Source organism: Saccoglossus kowalevskii, chromosome 7 (genome assembly GCF_978046115.1).
Source record: "Saccoglossus kowalevskii chromosome 7, keSacKowa6.1, whole genome shotgun sequence".
Lineage (NCBI taxonomy): Eukaryota > Metazoa > Hemichordata > Enteropneusta > Harrimaniidae > Saccoglossus > Saccoglossus kowalevskii.
Window position 1 is genome coordinate 1,069,101 of NC_140647.1, and position 19,975 is coordinate 1,089,075.

Sequence of the window (19,975 nt, forward strand, 5' to 3'; positions counted from 1 at the left end):
TTAGTAGGCTTCTACCTTAAGTGCGTCTTTGATTGCAGCAGTACCTTTCATGGTTGTAGCAATGTTTACGCCACTGTACGAAAATAGGCACACTCGCAAATTTAAAAACATTCACTTGAGTGTTTTAGGATAGTGGGAATAGAAGCAAATAGATGGAAATACAAGTTACAACACTCAATAAGATTGATGATTTTATTGCATATTTCTATGCAATAGGTCCACACTTGTGATTCTCAATTTTGATGTGTAAAATCATATCGCTGCTGTGGACGGCGACGACTGACAGATTGTTTTGGTTCTGTGGCTCTCTTAGCATGAACTGATTTTTAGGTTTTTTTTTGGTTTTTTATTCTGACGTTTACTTGGTCGTATTTTGTATATACCAGTCAGACACTGACAACAAGTAAGTAAACGGGCCGGGCATAGTCATCATGAGACTCTGAAGGCCCCGGACAAGAACACAAAACAAACTGACAACAATCGAAAAAACATTATACAGTCACTGTAGTCACATCAGTAAGAAAGGGATAAAGTGGAACTCGTGGCAAATGTAAATACAAAATAAATGTAGTGAATATAATATTCATAAAAAAAAATTGCAGTTTTCAGCCTCCATGGACAAGTTCGCAATCTCTAATATTGCAAAACTGTCAGTTGTGAACTGAACTTTAGATCTCATTAGAATTTCCACATAAAGTTAAACAGATAAAAAAAAATGCAATATTAAGGCCAGGAAAAATAATGCTTTTTTGTCAAGGCTATATACTATATTCTCTTATTTGGGGGGAGGGGGTATTTTTGTGAGTGTACATGTATGCATTACAATTATCAAAACTCCAGTCAATTGTAATCATAGTACAAATGTGATGTAAACAAAATTGGTGATGGGAATTGCCAGTTTATAAAAGAGTGAACAATATTACTGACCGCGGAAGACGCCCATCGTAAAGTGTCTTGTCTGTAAATGACAAGTAAATAAAGTTAATGATCTTGTAATTGTGAATACCAATCTTCAAATTTTAACCTGGGTTGCAAAATCTGGAATTTATTTGGGAATAGAAAGAAATCAATCACACGAGAGTCGGTAAATAAAACTTGGATAATACGGTTTATTAAAGTGAATTGATGTCACTGGAAATAATGACAAATATATTAAAATAAATAGAATTATTTTATATAATGTGTAAACAGATAATCAGAGCGTACTCCAGTTAATTCCACTTCCCGGACAGCGTTATGTTGTTCATCATCCACTTCTGTGAATTCTTCCCGTCACATTCGTTCAAAACAGGCGATGGTATGCGTTTCTCCGTCATAAGGCGCTCTAAGCATTTGCCCGTGGACTTGTGAATGAAAGTCATCCCCTACAAACAGACATATTGCAGAATGTGAATCGGATTTTATGTTATAACTAAAGTTCAACAGTCGTCTGTTAGCTTTCAAAGTTCATCTATGTCAAAGTGTGCATTTATGTGTATAGTTTAATTGTATAGTAGGAACTTGAATAAATCCTAGATAGTCCATAGACCCTCCAGTAGAGGGTCTAAATACACACGTATTTAGATTTTAATAGCAGACTATGCGCTGTTCAATTTAGCTTAGTGTTAAATACATATATTCGCACTCACTGGGACTGTTAATAGCCAATGTACCAAACCTTGTATGTCTACATCGTGTGTCGGCTGGCACGTTGGACAGTTGATATTTCTGCAGTTTGGAGTGTGAACATAATCTAGTTACGCAGTGATAATGCTACACTTTCGATCTCGATTTTTATTTAACACAGCTTGGTGAATGTCTGTGCATATTAACTGTTCGGGAACAACGAAATCACCTAAACAACGGCACAGGTGCAATGTGTTTAACACACACATTACACGCCGCATAGAACCAATCTCAAACACGAGACGATAACAAAAGATAGATTAAGTTTGTAAATAACATAAACAATAGTGTCCCATGATTTTTTTGGTACAATCCCTGGTCTTGGAAGGTTCTCCTTTATGTCCTTGCATTCAACAGAAGGTAAGCAATTATTTCAGTGGGCGTGGCAGAATGCATGGGCAGATTATTAAAGGGTGATAGTCATCGCGCCACGTATCATATAAACAAAGATAGTGATTTTGACTGAGTACAAACTGAGACGTTACCAATCTTTAATTAGGTATTTTTTAGGTGATTGGAAAGTATCGAAGGATTTACCGGCCGTAATTAGTGCTAGTCGCGTCCAGGTCAAACCTCATACTTGGGATTGAGCCTCGGAGGAAATACTTGCAAAAAATACTGACAGGGGTGTGTAGTTGGTTGTTTGAAACCCCTACCCCTTATCAGACAGAAATAAACTCAAATTGCCTACCCTTTTGCAGACAAACTGTGGATATTGGACACCCCTTTCCAGACAGTAAGCATAAATCTTACCAAGGGAAAAGCAGCTAGGCTTGAATTTTCCTGATTGTTGGATCACTCAAGCTCTAGAGACAGTTTTTGGAAAAAATGGACCCCTTTTCAGACAGAAATAATGAAAAAAGTGATACTCCTTTTCAGACACGCAGGGTAAAATAACATACCCCTTTTCAGACAGAAGTGGTGAATTTGAGACCCCTTTTGGTGGCACACACACATATAGCACTTCAATGGGGGGGGGGGGTGAGCGCATTAGTTTGTGAGAAAATCAATGTTTATCAACACAAATGTCGCACATGCGCGGCGCGACAACCACCGCCCTTCAATATGTATCAAATGTGTTTACAGAAAGCTTTGTGTCCAAATCCCATCTTTTTTTTCCCTCACATTCCTAATTTCACATGTTCCTAGTTATTTTTGAATCTAGCCTAGGGATTCTTATCACAAACAATCGTGGCATGTCCATAATAATATTGAACGTATTGACTTACCCGCGTGTCATATGACCACTGAAAGTTAGGGTTGTTTTTTTGTTCTTCTTTATAGGCACAGTTTCGTTCTGTCACCCTGTTGTCATATTCATTGGCGTACAAGCATAAATAGTCGTGTTGCAGGTTGCTCTGCTTGGTATACATCAATACCTGTAAAAGTAAAGCGTACGCTTGAATAATAATTTAAATCATAAACACAGAAAAGCGATCTAAAGTCGGGGGTATCGTTCTGTTTGTATTAAAAATAGCGATTAGATATACATGTGCGGAATAGCACACACACTTTCTAGGGGGCGCTGTTTGACATATATATTCACCTCATCAAAGTGTCCGCCGCAAGGTTGTATGGCAGGTGTATTGCCATCCTTTCTGGACATTTCTAAACACTCCCCACTTTCAACATGTTTAATCTACAAACGAGAAAAAGTATACTAAATAGGCTGACCAGGTTTCTATGACAACCGGGGACATCGGCATAAAAAAACAAGTCACAAATTCATCGCGATGTAAGAATCAAGTTCCAATAATCGGTGATCCATTTCTATTCAGCAACCCAGTGCTTGATGAAAACATACGATTATTAAGCTGCAATGTTATAAAACAAACAAACAAAAGACATGTCGAACATGAAGTAATCATAAAATGTTATTCAGTGCTTGAGCAGGATCTAAATGATGTCATTTTATAGTGAGTTGTCGTGAACTCTGAGAATGTTATCAACACAATGATCTCATAAATATTCACAATGACGAAAATTCAAATCAAAATTGCAAGTACTGAGTTTAATATTACATGATAAATACACTCTGGTGGCCATTTTGAATTTAAAACAAATCAAAATACACACAATTTCACGTTGATATTTCATAATTAGTTCGGATATAATTTGTTTGTCAGAATTCAAAAGTTCGGAGCTGCCATGGAACAACTTGAACATTTTAGAAAACGCTGCGGTATGCACCTATCAAACAAACAAACAAAGTTAGACTACTCACGTGACCCAATATCTGATATTGCATGGGCATTGTGTTTTCAGGGTAGATATTTTCCAAATACCATTTAAAATCCTTGCATTTTAAATTACTTCTCAACTGTTTCCGCTCCGACGTATCACCAAATTCTTGCTCTGCATAATGCGGTAAAATCGCCAAGAAGAAATATTTTAGATCGTCCATCCAGACATCCATTAAACGCATGTTGTTCTTCGCAATGGTTAGGCCTGGATTTTTGTTGTCTTTATATTTATATGGGATGCTACTTCTGAAAACGTGGCCAACGTGTGAACATGGTACGATTTCGAGTGTTCCGCCACACTGCCATACCTGCAAAATAAGACAAGTATTCATAGACGTTTTTTTCGTAATACCATTTATTCTACAATGTGGATATTTTGTTGACACTGTTTTGTGTTTTACATTCAAAATAGATAAAGATATTTAAAAAAGATATTATTACTTCAATGCAATGCTGAACTATGCCAATGTGCTTGCACGTTAGATAAAGGGTGCGTACCATTAATTAAACGCGCATGCGCCTATGCGTAACAAATTTTATGTAATGTGCGACGTTTGTTTTTCGCATGACAGTAGTCAATAAATTTCACTGAAAGTGTGTACTTACCCTGAACGAAAGTTCCAAGTTTTCGGCGCCCCAAGTATCAAACCCTGGATCGTAGAGACCAATTCGGTGAAAGTAGTCGGCGTCGATAGCAAATAGGCCGCCCGCTATCGTCGGAGTCCTGTAATTTAAATTGATGATGTACAATTTTTAAACTGGATTTATTGCGTGGTCCCAATAAAAATGTAAAATAATATTATCTCAGATTGGTCCCAAAATTATATTATCCCTGAGTTGTCACAAGAACGAAGGAGATAATATTATTCCTGAGTGGCCCCGAGATCAGAAAAGATAATATTATCCCTGAGTGGTCCCAAGAAATAAAAACATTATATTATCCCTGAGTGGTCCTAATAACAAGAGAGATATATTATTGTCCAAAAAACGAATGAGATAGTATTATTGCTCGGTAGTCCCAAAAACAACAATATCGTAACGTAGTTATGCAGTGATTTTTAAAATGTTGGTGATTTTTAAAATGTTGGTAATTTTTGAACAAATTTTGCTGTTTTGATTTTGAGTTGGTGGAGTGAAGTATCCATTGACAAAATAATTGCATGTTGTTAGAAAGTACTGTTTCAAATTAATTAGATATAGTTAGTGCGTTTTGGGGCAAAGCAGTCGTTGTTTATACCAGCGTTAGAATTAATATATGGACTGTAACAGAACTCAGGCACATAGAAATATATTAATAGGTTCACATGAGCGTCATGTTGTTTTTTATCTGTAAGTGTTGATCAATAAAAGGTATTGCATATTTTGAAATGACAAAGACCTATACTACCGATCAGAGTTGTCTGCACTAATTATTGGAAAGGTGTAACTTCAGCCTCTGACCAATGGAGAAAGTTGAAGTGACTACATTCCCTGAAAACTGATCGCTCACCTGAGTGGTCGGGACATGTCGTTGTTCACACGAAGACGTTCTCGTTTCGGCAAACTGTACCATTTGAAGTCCACCAACCAACCAAATCCACCAATCATCGTCTGCTCGGGTTTTATAAAAGTATACCCGAACGTCTTATCACTGATAACGTCGAGGTTTGGTGCCACCACCGTTGTTCTTTAAACAAAAACAATATTTAAATATTATAGTTCGAGTTACAATAAAATCAAAATTTTGCCTAACGATTATTTTATACGAACTGCGGTTAATAGTGCATTCACCCTATCGACACACTCAAAGTACAATTTCTTGATTTAGTTATTGGTATCAGCGAAATTCAAAAATAAATTGTATGCATGGCGCGAGTGTTGTGATCATTGTACTCCATATTTTGTATAGTAAAAACTATACTATAGTTGACAGATAATAGCTTTCACCTGTCGTTAACAATTTCTGATAAGAGCGGCTCTAACCATCCGATGTTACACTCGCAATGGGAGTCTAAGAATGTCAATACTTCACCCCTGGCTTCTTCAACTCCTCTGAGTCGTCCTTGTATCAAACCAACTCGCTTTCCAGTACGGATGACACGGGTAATAACTGGTAGCTTAGCAACATACTCATCCAACTCACTTTGTAACCAATCTATTAAATTACAAAACAAATTCACTTACTAATGTGTGGGGAGTGAGCAGACAGTGCGAGGAAGAATCGGGCGTCGTCGTGTCTGTTTACACTATTCAATTTCGTAATATTGTTCAAGCATTTGGTCTCGTCTACATGTAAATCGATCTAGTATTTCGTTTTGCAATGCGTATCGATTTAGGCACTTGAATTCAGTTACACTTACTTCAAAGCGCGTACACGACTACTGTTAATTATAGAATTGTTCGGACTACCGCGACATTGCTGTAAATCAAATCTGATATTATATATATATTTACAATAAATGTCTGCGGGTAGTCAGGCAATCTTGGTTTGATGAATAGCCGAGTTTATGGTTGTCTGGATGCTAGGCAACTATGCACGCGACTGTATATGCTTCTGGTCACCAAAATTAAAAGTTGTTTGACGTAACGTATGACAACATTGCCCGGTGCGATCAACCGGAGCGATGTGTACCACCGCAATATATAATGCGCCGATTGGATTTGAAATCTTCGATGTAAACATGCTTTCCCACGAGTGATGAGGCGATGATGAATAAATGTCCCTTGGCTGGCGAAGTTGCTGGTGAGCCCCCCCCCCCCCCCCCGTATTGTTTGCAATCTCGTTGGGAGAGCACCACAAAGTATGAACATCGCCATTATCCAGACTGCGCATGAGCAGTAACAGTGCAACCAGATAACTCGAATGTCGTCTATTGAAAAGCTAGCACATTGTGTCTCTGATTAAACTATGATAGAATTTTCTACATTTTTTAAAATTCAGAATGTATATGTTTGTTAATTTGAATAATCTATTTATGATAGGATATTAACCGAAGTGATTTTAATATTTAGCAATATTTAAGAATGTTGAGTTGTGTTTATAAATCACCTAGACAGCTGGACGACCAGCAATCAATTCCCATCTATTCGCATGTTAGTGTTATAATTATTCATCAAGATATATCGCCATGTGTTCCATATATTATACCAAACAGGTAATATGAGGTAAGGGATTAAAACATCAAACTCGTAATTTTCTTCTTGATATAATCCGTTTCGGATTAAATTATTTGTACTATAATACACGGCACGTGCACGTGCCGAAAAAAAAACTCGATCACGGTCCCAATAAAGAGTCGGGTCCGAAACTTGGCACGTGCCGAGATTTGCTGTCTGAACGCTCGACACGAACCGAAATCACGCCCTCAGTGGAAACATATACTAGTATGACATGGCAATATAGGGAATCGCAGGTCGGATGCCGTACTAATGAATGAAATGAATGCAGTACGTTGTCACATCGGCGTGAACAAATAACTGCTCTTCGAATTCTTCTTCGCAATGACTCATAATAAATAGCATAATCGCAAATGAACACGTTTTCATTATTATCATCATATGCGTATTAGTCTGGAAGCTACTTCCCAAAAGCCTTCTAAAAACGGTTTTAGCTGCACCCCACGTCAAACATTGTGGAAACAGACTTTTCTTATGCAAAATTATCTGACATTGTAAAAAATGCCTGTTTCCAGGGCGGAAAATGCCCTAAAAGTGGTGAAAATTGACATGTTGCTATGGCAACCTGAAAATATTATGAAATCATTAAAAGATCTATATTTTCAATACATAAGAAGATATAGGAGTAAAGTTGGTACCAAAATGTAGATCGTGGATTGGTCCAATTATTTATGATATCATATATGATAATTATCTATTTTGCATATTCATAATTTACCAACAACACTGTTTTTTCAAAGAAAATTATATATATTGCGTGATTGTTTTTTCAGGAAGACACTATAACACTATTTGCCCAATTATTTATGACATCATATATGCTAATTTGCATATTAGCTAATTTGCATATTACTTAAATAGCATTGCTATTAAGTTAACCATGTACAAGCATATATCTTATCAGAAATAGATAACTAGAGGTTATCGAAATCCATAGGCTTGTGTGTAGTCATGAAGCTAAGATCCCACGAAAATCTAGTCCCATACTCTGCGATATTTGGAACGTATTTAAATGATTACGGAATAGAACCCGGGACATTTTAACAAAATTGCGATTGATACAATTTTTCGCTTTGGGAGAAGTTGTTTCTTTAACCAAACAAGGTATATATTTCAGTGCAATATTTAAACCACAGATTTTGATATTTAATGTCCAACAGGATTGATAATCTCCAAATCATTGGGTTCTTTTACATGTCCAAATACGAGACGAGATATTCATGGGATCTTGGGTTCATGACTTACAACATACTAATTCTCAATTATCTACCCTTGGTCCCATTGATACTAAACATTTTATAAACAGTTGTTCATTACGCAAAATGGTTCAGAAACATTCGATTGTCACTTTCAGTTTAGAGTGTGATCACGATTATGGCATTTACATCCCTGGTAAATAATAAAATCAAATCATGTTTGTTACCAGGGATCCAAGTTCCATTCATATGATTACAGTCTAAGCTGAAAGTGATTGTAGACCATTATGCGAGGTATGGGTCATACTAACTTTGCACCAGCTAAGACATGGTCAGTTTGGCGTTCAACTATCAAAGTAAAATCCATTTGCGAAGATTCCAGAGGATCAATCTATTGAGGAAACAATAAACAAGAGGAGCAATATACCAGGAGGAATGCTTGGAAAAAGCAGAGATCATGATGCAGTTGGGAGATGGATTGAAATAACAGCTGACCGCTCACAGATAACTGAAAACATCAGAAGATATGCTGGCATATCAGATGAATGCAAGTGGCTCTACAAAGAGGCAGGACACTCCCGGATAAAAAAAAAAGATGAGAAAGATGTGAGACGGGTAGTCAAGGTCCTTGCCAGCATGTTGAATCCATTTTCTGAATCAGAGAAGTTAACTTCAATTTCAACAGGGGCAGCAGCAGAAGATAAAACAGAGTAGTTTCTATTGACTACTCAATTGATTGGTGATCAACTTTGTGAACAGTTTGTGAAATGTCGACTGATCAAAGCTGAATCATCAGAGTCTGCTGAAGCATCAATTTTTGAAACGCTATCGAAACAGAAGCTTCAAACATTCTCAACACAAACAGCTGAACATAAACTTAAAGTTGTGGGACGAAATTTAATCATCAAGGCAGACCATTCATTTTTCTGTAAATTGGTGTTTCTCACAAGATCTCACAAGTTAGGTCCAACTCATGGGAAATAGCGAAATCTTATGGCACACGCTCTACAGATCACAAAAGTCTCAACTTCTGGAGGATCTCGAGATAGGTATCCCAGTCATTAGATGCCCAGACAACGTGGCCCTGGTGATTGACACTTTTGCCACTATCCAAAAGCTCAAACCTAAACCAAACAAAACGAAGCCATCAACCTTCACTGAAGTGGCCCAATCTGTGCTCTCTTCTGCATGTAAAGCCAAAGCTCCACAACCTGCAAGAATTGATTAAGAATACAGAACGTGAGAGGAGATGCAAAGTGACAGGGATAAGATATAATCACCTGTGGATTTCAGAAGGCACCCAATGACTGGGGAAAGTTTATGTCAAACAGTGAGAACAAACAGAATCTTCCTGAATTCCTGGTGAATGACTGGTCGAAGAATGGTAATGCAGGTATTCTGATATCATTAAAGAAACATCTTTGTTTGTTTGTCATGGTAAAGAATGCCACAGATTGAAGGTACATGAAGACTCAATACTCAAAGATGCTGTTCCTTCTCTGACATACTTTGCTGGAAAGGCTGCCACAAGACTGTTGTTGCACTATGATCAAATTGCAGAAACTGGAGATTTCAGAGCAGTTGTCCTGAAAACATCTGACACTGATGTGATTGTCCTTGCTGTGTATTTTCAAAAAGAAATTGACATTCCACTGATTATCAACAGACAAAAACGATAGAAATACATTGACATTCAACCTATATGCAGGAAACATGGAGAAGACGTCTGCAAGGCACTTCCTGGTATGCACGCATTCTCAGGATGCGATACAACAAGCAGTTTCTGTGGCAAAGTAAGAAGACATTCTTCAAGTTAATGAAGAAAGATGCAGATTTCATGTCTGCCATGACAGATCTGGGTGAGAGGCCAGACATTACAGCAGACCTACTGACCAAATGTGAAAAGAGCCTGTGTTGCATTTATAATGAGCCAAATGCAGCCAGTGTGAATGAGGTGAGGTACAGAAAGTTGTCAAAGGGGGCAGAAGCTCATGAAATATACCACCAACACAAGATGCCCTGACTCTACACACTCGCATAGCAAACTATCAGTGTTACATATGGAAAATTCACCGAATGCCTCATTTCAAGCTGTGAGCCCCAATGGACATGGCTGGGTGGTAGAAGGAAACACAATAAAGATCTTGTGGATGACTCAGGATCCAGAACTAAAAGCATTGCTCCAGATTGTTAGCTGCAAAACCTGCAAGTATTGTGACACACGACGCTGCTCATGAAAGAATACAGGATTTCCTTGCACAGATGCATGTGAATGTTCAGCGACAGACTGCGAGAACTCTTAAGATACTGGCAGATACATTGAGCCTGAATCAGATGCTGACAGTGATTATGACGAATGATGATTTAAAACACTTTAAAAACACCATTGAACCTTGAAAACATTGGACATGTATTAATCTAAAAAGGTTTTGTATGATTTCCCAAAACTAGTTTTGTAAAGTAACAGAACATAAATTTGAAATATTTGTACAATTTGCTGCAATGCAGATGCACACTTTTTGTAGAGTTGTCATTACTGTTTTTATATGTAAGACCAAGACACATGATATGGTGAATAGTTTGCCTTAAAGCTTGTTCATTTCGCACAATTGTGCTTAGTTCTGCATGCAAATAATTTGTATAAATAAAGATGCTATTTTTTTCAAATCTGATTGCCATGTTCCTAGTTGTATTGTCTTATTTATAACATGTTATAATTATAGAAAATAAAATGATAACCTTCAGAATAATATTGGCCAAAAATAGTTTTGTGAAGACTATATGTTCCTGAAAAAACAAAACACGCAATATATACAATTTTCTTTGAAAAAAACAGTTTGGTGGTAATTTCTGTATATGCAAATTAGCTAATTAGCATATATGATGTCATAAATAAATGAAAAAATAGTGTTGTGAAGACTATATCTTCCTGAAAAAACAACAGTCACGCATTATATACAATTTTCTTTGAAAAAGCAGAATTGTTGGTAATTTATGAATATGCAAATTTGCTAATTAGCATATATGATGTTATAAATGATTGGGCCAATCCACGATCTACATTTTGGTACCAACTTTACATCCGTATCTTCATATGTATTGAAAATATAGATCTTTTAACGATTTCATGATATTTTCATGTAGCCATAGCAACATGTTAATTTTCAGCCCTTTCAGGGCATTTTCCGTCCTGGAAACAAGCATTTTTGAAAAAGTCAGAAAATTTTGCATAAGAAAAGTCTGTTTCCACAATGTTTGACGTGGGGTGCAGTTAAACTCCACATTTTTGGCCTTAGCTTACAGACTATATCGCCTGCCATGTTTAAGTAAAATAGCAGATTGACGAATGAGAACGTGCTGCAGTCCCTTTCTAAACATGAAAATTAACAATTTCGACTCGTGCCGAGATCACATAACGTGAACATAGCTAATGTATGTTTGTTTGTGTGTTTCGATTTAACCGATATCCCATCATCTTACAATGCGCTAGTGTGATGGGTGTGTTATTACTGAACAACTGGGTATTGAGTAAACTCTATCATTTGACTCGAAGAATGTTTTGAATTATTGATATCGCCTTGGGGAAATCAATTAATATATTACGTCAATACGTATCGAGATAAACAACGGGTAGACACAGTCTACTTAACGCTGATTGACTTTTTCATAATATTGATGAATTACTAAATTTCTAAATGTTAAATTACGTACACTTCTCTGACGTACTGGCGTCATCGACGAGGAGGATTTCTTCTAGCAGTTGCCATGGAGATCGGTCGATGACACTGATGACGGTCCGTAACAACGTAGTCCATGCTTCGTTGTGGAATACGATGATGACGCTCGTCTTTGGTAAAATGTGTGGATATTCTCTGTGTTCGCACCTATCATGGAAAACACAATTTATTATTTCATATATATGGAATTTCATTTACCCCAATCATGATATCCGATGTTATTTCCTGCATTTGATGAGCAATTCTTGCTGACACGAAGGGTTTCGGCTTATGGGGGGCGACTGCTTTATTTAATTTTAAAATTGAATCATATAACGTGATATTTAGCAATCGGTATGATAAGGCACCTATATAAGAATAGTTATTTAGATCAATATGTAAGTTATGGGTACCTATGTTGTGCGGAACAATCAGGGGTACCCTAACTTACAGAGTGTTCTACGGATACATTTACATATGCAGATCGTTCTAAATAAAGGGGATACGCATGAATTTGAAATGAAAAGTATTAACACGTACGCGACCGGTCTGGAATCTGGCAATGTCCGATTCAGAGCAATTTTATCACTGGCGATGATATTGAATTCGAATTGATAGAAGGTTGCTTTGCTCAGTCGAGCTTCTTGGGGTGTCAAATCCACCGGCATACCTCCTTCACCCGGCGAGTCTGGATACCATGGCTGCTCCAATGGTCGATGCCCTAATTGCGGCAAAATGTTCCCAGACCGTCGCTGTATCTGTTGCTGTTCAGTCTGTGTCGAGTCATCTTCCACCTTTTCCACTTTATTTCCGCCATGCGCTTTCTCTGAATCACGCTTTCCAGTCTGATCTTTGGTCAAAAGGTTTTCAACGCCATTTTCGTTCGACGCATGATCTTCGGCTACATCGTATTCACCTGGTTCAGGTTCGACGTTTCCTAAACAGCGTGAGACAATATATGTATTACGCAATGCAGTAAATGTCTATAATGTCACTTATGATGTGAGTAAAAATGGATAGTTCAAGTACAGCTACACTCATTTCCCGATATTTGTACTTTACTTTAATTGCATTTGGCCAAATTATTTCAATTGTTTGATCATTTACCGTATATACTTATGAATAACTTTCATACCCCATACTTCATCACACGGGTACATAATTACGAATGACTTTCATACCCCATACTTCATTACACGGGTGCATACGAAGGGCGTGCAATAAGTAATGCCCCTGACCCACTCCCAGTTGTCTGTTCTAGATGAAATTATGTTGCAAAAAACAGCTCTGAACTAATTGTGGTTTCTGATTTACAGGTGTTTGAACTGAGTCAGGTGTGAAATGGAGCCAGTTGAGTGTCGCGCAGTGATCCGGTTTTTGTATTTGAAAGGACGCACACAAAATGAGACTTAATAAAAGAAACTTATGGTGGTGATGCCCCATCATATGACCTTGTAAAACGCTAGCACCGTGAATTCAAACATGGCCGGAAGTCTGTGGAAACAGCTCCCAGATCTGGTCGTCCCTTTTCTGCCATTGATGAGGCATCTGCCCGTCAAGTTGAGGCAGCCATAATGGAGGATCGACGCATTACTGTTCGCCAAATAACGAGGTCAAGACAAGTACAGGGTCTGTGGAAACTATCATTCATGACCATTTTCATATGCACAAGACGCTGACCAGATGTCTGCCAGGTGGATTCCCAGGTTGCTCACACCTTTCCAGAAGCAAGAACGCGTCGAGTGCTCGAGGATGAATTTGGAGATGTGCCAAGAAGGTGAGTCAAATGGTGCCACAATTACAGGAACAATTACGTTTCACTTTTGATGAAATTAAGAGAAGCTATCAAAATCAAGAGGCGGGGCAAGATCAGTAAAGGTATCCTCCTCCTGCAGGACAACGCTCCGGTCCACAACTCGTGTCCACATGTCGCCAGATCAGAAGCACGGGCGTGTGGCTATGAAATCCTCCCCCATCCCCTTACTCTCCTTACTTTGCACCCTCTGACTTTCATCTCTTCCCAGCCATGAAGTTGTTTTTGCAAGGAAAGCGTTTCCCAAATGATGCAGCCTTGATTTCTGAAGTTACGACGTGGTTGGAGGACCAACCTGGGGTGTTCTACAAAAACAGTGGCCAGAGCATAACTCTGGGTGGTTTCTATGTAGAGAAAGACTAATAACTGTGCCAAGTTTCATTACTCTCCTGCTATGGAAAATGGGTCAGGAGCATTACTTATTGAACGCCCCTCGTATTTATGGATAACTTCCATACAAATACTTCATTACACGGATTTATATTCATGGATAACTCCCAAAGCCCATATTTCATTACACGAGTGTATATTTAAGCAATAACCCCCCGCCGAAGGCGGGTATACCACAAGATATTGCACAATTGACGACATATATGCACGAGCCGCAGGCGAGTGCATATATGGAGTGAATTGTGCAATATCAAGTAGTATACCCAACTTCGGCGGGGGTTATTGCTATTATATTATACTAGTATATTGACAATTCGATAAAACTCGTAAAAAAAGAGTTTACTTTCATCTACTAAAAGATCATGATTATGGCCCTTGAACATGAATTTATAAGAATAGTAGGTAGCTGTGCGCTGAATGCATACACAAATTACAAAAACACAGCGTTTTGGCGTTTGTTTAGGCACCTCATGGTGTTGAGGGACGGTGGTTTAGGTTTGTGGCGAACGACAATCACCCAACGACAGCCGCTCATAACTTGGATCTCACCAATATTATGGTTATATAACTTTTCAGATGTTTTTAATTCAGTATTTTTTTCAATATTCTTCCAAAATCCAACCACTATATTTCCCTAAAAATCAAATAATACCGGTGTATTTCCTTATTAAACCTGTAGTCAATTCATGTTCCAGGGCCACTTGGTTTAGCCGTGCATTATCAGCCAATATACCATGGATTACATATGCAAATTTTGTGTTTGGACCAATCAAATCAATGGATTGACACCATCAATATACTGGTATAATATAATTATGGATAATTTCCATACCCCATACTTCACTACACGGGGCGTGTATTATGAATAACTTCCATACCCCATATTTCATTATACGGGTGTACGGGTGTATATTGATGATAACTTTCATACCCCATATTTCAATATACGGGTGTATACTGATGATAACTTCTATACCCCATAATTCATTATATGGGTGTATATTGATAACTTCCATACCCCATATTTCATTATACGGGTGTATATTGATGATAACTTCCATACCCCATAATTCATTATACGGGTGTATATTGATGATAACTTCCATACCCCATAATTCATTATATGGGTGTATATTGATAACTTCCATACCCCATATTTCAATATACGGGTGTATACTGATGATAACTTCCATACCCCATATTTATTATACGGGTGTATATTGATGATAACTCTCATACCCCATAATTCTGTCATAGCCCAAATACAAGCTGGGGTTAAATTCACATATCAATTAAGATTGATGTCACATGTTTCAATCAGAATAATGCTGTCGGCATTCACCTTTATGTACACGTGCTGCATGTACCAAAACAATACTTTTACAATTGACATTTGGCTAGCGTGGTTTTCCCACGACACAACAAATAAATTAAATTAATACGAATTCCCCAAAACCTTTTAACATATTAGTGACATATCAAATAATTGTGAGTTTATCACCAGACACGCTACTGTCATACAATACATTCTCAAAAAACAAAAGAAACAAGCAATTGACACTCTCAACTTAATTTACATAAGGATTCCCTTTATAAGGAGTGACAATCACATTCATAAGGAACGAATCTTATCTACATTAAGTCCACGTCGGTAGGCGCAACAACAACCAACTACCAGCGAGTCAACCCGCTTCCATAACTTAGGTAGTCAGTAGATCTCAGTATTGTATAAGTATTCCAGTTGCAATAGACCAAGTGCGAAACCAGCAACAACGTGTTTCGTATCGAAGCCTTGTGTGAATGTGTATATATGCGTACTGACCTCACGACACATGCGCCGTGACCCCGGTACTCAAGCAGCCAAGTCGAGTGAGTGATTCCCCCTCATCCTCAACCCCGGTGACTTCAGATCCCCTGGCCGCAGATCAATCATATCCACCCTCCCCCAACTGAACCCCTCGAAAAGAGTATTACAATTCATTATACGGGTGTATATTGATGATAACTTGTTACACGCCCACTTTTATTACGAAGTCTACTATGTCATTAATATATTGAAGTACATGTATAATAAAGAGGGCGGGGCACCCGCAGTCTGTAAAAGTGTGCTAGCAGACATATATCTTTATTTAAGTCCCTCTTTTTGGGAACATTTTAGAGTTTAGATCTCCCTCAACAATATTTTTCTGGAGGATTGAAAGTAAATTGCGAAAATTTCACCCAATTTTAAAAGAGGGTGCGATTTAAAGGTATAGATCATGTATTTATTTATTTATTCAATACAATACCTTTTTCTGCTTCTTGTTTCATCTTCTTTAGATCTTCTTCGTTCAATTTAGCGATATCTTCTTTTATAAACTTTTTCAATGCGTATACCTTCTCTGATTTCCCACCCGTAAAATTCGCATCGTTTTTGTTTTCTTTCAAATTTAACTTTGAGATTTCCTCTTTTACGAACTTCTTCAACAAATATTCCTTTTTGTTTCGAACTTCCGGAGGATGACTTTTTTTTCCCGCGTGAATATCGATAGACTCTTTACCGGCAGGTTCTCTTTGTATGACTCCGCGTTGCTTAGAACTAATGTCATCAGTCCGAACGTACAGTTTCTCGTCCATTTGCTCGATGTCTTCAAATCTGCCATAGTCGCCGCTTGATATATTGCTGAATTGGACAATCAACGCCAAATCCAGCATACTCCATACTAATGATGTCAAAATGACGATTTTACAACAATATCTCCTCTTTCTGGACATTTCGAATAATTCACGAAAAATGTAGCACCAGTTTGCATAGATTAATCTTGAGGTCAAAAGTTCTTTGAATGTATATATTGATTACGACTGCGTCGGTTATACAGGACGGATTCCAGAATGAAGTGCGTCAAATTCAATGTAATCGTCACTGGTCATACTAGCACGTGTCTACGTAGAAAAAAAAGAGATTGAAAAAAAAGAGGCTAAACACAGAATAATAAGGCCCCTTGTGGATGGGCGGGCCAGTTTCTATTCATTCGCATCACGCTCCGACATCTTTACTTTTGGATATAATTCATCTTGCAAACGATATCGCTAGAGGAAGACGGACCATATATATCTTATATATAATTTCCAATTGACCGAATAATGAAGGTAATTTGACACTTTGTTGGAAGACCCCCAATAGATTTCTGTGACCCCTAGATGTTTATTCGGGCTTGTGTATCAGTGAGGTAGTTCTTATTACTCATGCAGCTAAACATACACACCCACGCACCACTCTCATATGTACCAGGGATGTGTTAAATTCCGTTATAGCCGGATTCCTTACCTTTAAAGAAATAATGTGATCAATTTGAGCATTTTTGAGCATGTGTAAACAATTGTGGGTAATACTACATTTTGATAAACACATTAGAGTAGGATTTATTGTAAAATAAAACTCTAAAATAATGTTTCAGCTGCAAACATAGCTGCAATATTCCTTCATGAGTTCGCCTGCACGTATATGAACGTATAGATGAAGCCGAAGCGCATGCGCCTTCGAGTTTTTCACCGAATGAATACTACAACAGAAACAAGAGTTTAATTTATAAACAACCGTACCGCAATAATTTCATAACTAACTTAACTTAATAACTATTTTTTATTTGTTTAACATTTGCATTGATAACTATTGTGATTCTTTGGTTGTTAGCTTCTATATTACCATGGTAATGAGGCCCGACATGGAAGTATTTAATTGTCTGTTTCGCAATTAGCGCTCCTCATTTATGGATGGTTCAAGAAATGTATTTTTGTTTATTTTTAATGAAATAACATGTTCTATTGTTATTTCACATGGGAATGATTAATGCGTTCACAGTGGTTATAACTGTGTTGAGTATGTCATAGTGTTTGTCCTCAGACTATTACTAGTCTGAGGTTTGTCATAGCAATGTGGATAGCCGTATGCGACTATATCGAATGAGTGCCATTATACAAACATAAATAAACACTAACTGCTAATTTTCTATTTTACATGAAAGTTTCACACATAAATATTGAATGTCTATCAGTAAACCCCACTATAGGGATTGTGGTTTAAACGTCAGAGGGACAACTGACTATGCATGAGTTGCGTACATATAGCGTATGTGTGGTAAACTCCAGAGGTCAATTTCAATATTCGTCACTTTTCAGAAAATAAACTCACATAATATTCTACAATAATTTAGCTAATTAGGTCAAAAACAGCAATCTGTAAATTAACATTACCCAGACGATGATACTTACAATACAGTGTTATAATCCAAAAGAATATTATCTGGACTTGTAGTCACGTATTGGAGCCCGAGTCACGCACTCTAGTACTTTAGAAACAATGGGTGGTAACACCTGTTGATGGCTTTATGGGTTTGGGAATACATAAACATACACACGTCGTACGGTTATCAGCGGATGCTGCATTTATGTATGTACGTAATATTGAAAATCAACAACGCCAGACGTTTTTACCGACGTGTCAACGTTCTGGTGTTTGCACTGGAAACAGTGATGGTACAGAGCAGAGGACCGTGTTTGTTCGTGGCCCTATGGCGTCCTATGTAACTGCTATGAGACAAGGTTAACATAAAAATGTATTTAAAAAAATATTAAACTGCTCGGCGACTCTAATATATGTTAACAAATTGAGCTTTCAATGTTTCGTAGTCACGCTTCAAATGTTGAGTAACTAAATGCGGATGTTAAACAACAATAATGTTGCCCGGAAATCGAAGTTCGGCTAACTGGTGATTAAAGTTCGGTTAAGTTTGTAATTTGAATTCCAGTGAACAACAAACTGAACATCAATTCGATGTTTACATATTAAGTAGGTGTGGCTTCTAAAAATAGTCGCACTTGATCGCCTTCAGACAAATGAATTAGTTGTCTGAGGACCACTTGAGGCTAAGCTGAGGATACAGAGAAATAAACGCATGTCCGTGTTTTAAGAGAGCAATATGTACCACATGTTCTTCCATTTTCTTTCCATGTTTACGAGAGATTATAGTGGTATCATTATTGTTGTATATCGTATATTCCATAGGCTAAAATTGAATATACACTATTAGCAAAGAAAAACGGTTTTATGACAATGGTACCATCTTTATTAAGTCATCATATCGTGTTTATGTTAGTTGTACTACATATGAGTCCGCTAACCACAATGTACGTATTCAAGTGGCATCATTTAATATGGTGATATGTTAATTCAAAAACAACACTTTCAAACTGTATGTCAGCTCCACAGATCAACATCATGTTTATTTCACTATAAACAGAGGTCTATCCAACAATCAAACGATGTAATTATCATCAGACATATGTAATTAATTTCATTATTTTGTAACTCAACATTTCTGATACGTACCTTCTCGTTGCGGGACTCTACTTGTGAGTTGCGTCCTAACGGTATACGTTATATAATAACACGGTGTTCCCGCCTATGTGGCTGAATTTACAACACGGAACATTTAAGCCGCCATTGCCGAGTAATGGGAGAATGGGATCATGAGCTGCGTGTCGTGTGCTGTTCGTCGGTTCAGACTTTCGCAGTCAAAGGTCATCAAGGAACACCTGAGATACGGGCTGGTTGGTTATCACCCATCGCACACCAGCCTCCCCGACACAGGGATGTCTATGGCATGTATTTTACGTATGTGGCTATCTCGAACGACACTGTATTAACGGCCGCCAGTGACGTGTTATCAATGGCTCCAGATGTGTCAGCTTGCCCATTTTTCATAGTTGTTATGGTAACGCATTGCGCCAGGGAGTAGACGAAATAGTTCTATTGAT

At 37.7% G+C, this 19,975-nt stretch overlaps 1 protein-coding gene across 1 annotated transcript; it reads right to left on the bottom strand.

Annotated features, from left to right (window-relative positions):
- Nucleotides 1-1,089: 1,089 nt before the first annotated feature.
- On the bottom strand, nt 1,090-19,835 carry LOC100373003 (polypeptide N-acetylgalactosaminyltransferase 13-like). Its single transcript, XM_002741644.3, has 11 exons — nt 19,548-19,835; nt 16,468-17,101; nt 12,517-12,913; nt 11,972-12,144; nt 5,835-6,042; nt 5,398-5,574; nt 4,515-4,632; nt 3,890-4,216; nt 3,212-3,304; nt 2,895-3,044; nt 1,090-1,364 (listed from the first exon to the last, which is right to left on the bottom strand). The coding sequence occupies exons 2-11, from the start codon at nt 16,931-16,933 to the stop codon at nt 1,212-1,214; spliced, it is 2,262 nt and encodes a 753-aa protein (XP_002741690.1). The 5' UTR covers nt 16,934-17,101; nt 19,548-19,835; the 3' UTR covers nt 1,090-1,211.
- Between the last annotated feature and the right edge of the window lie 140 nt (nt 19,836-19,975).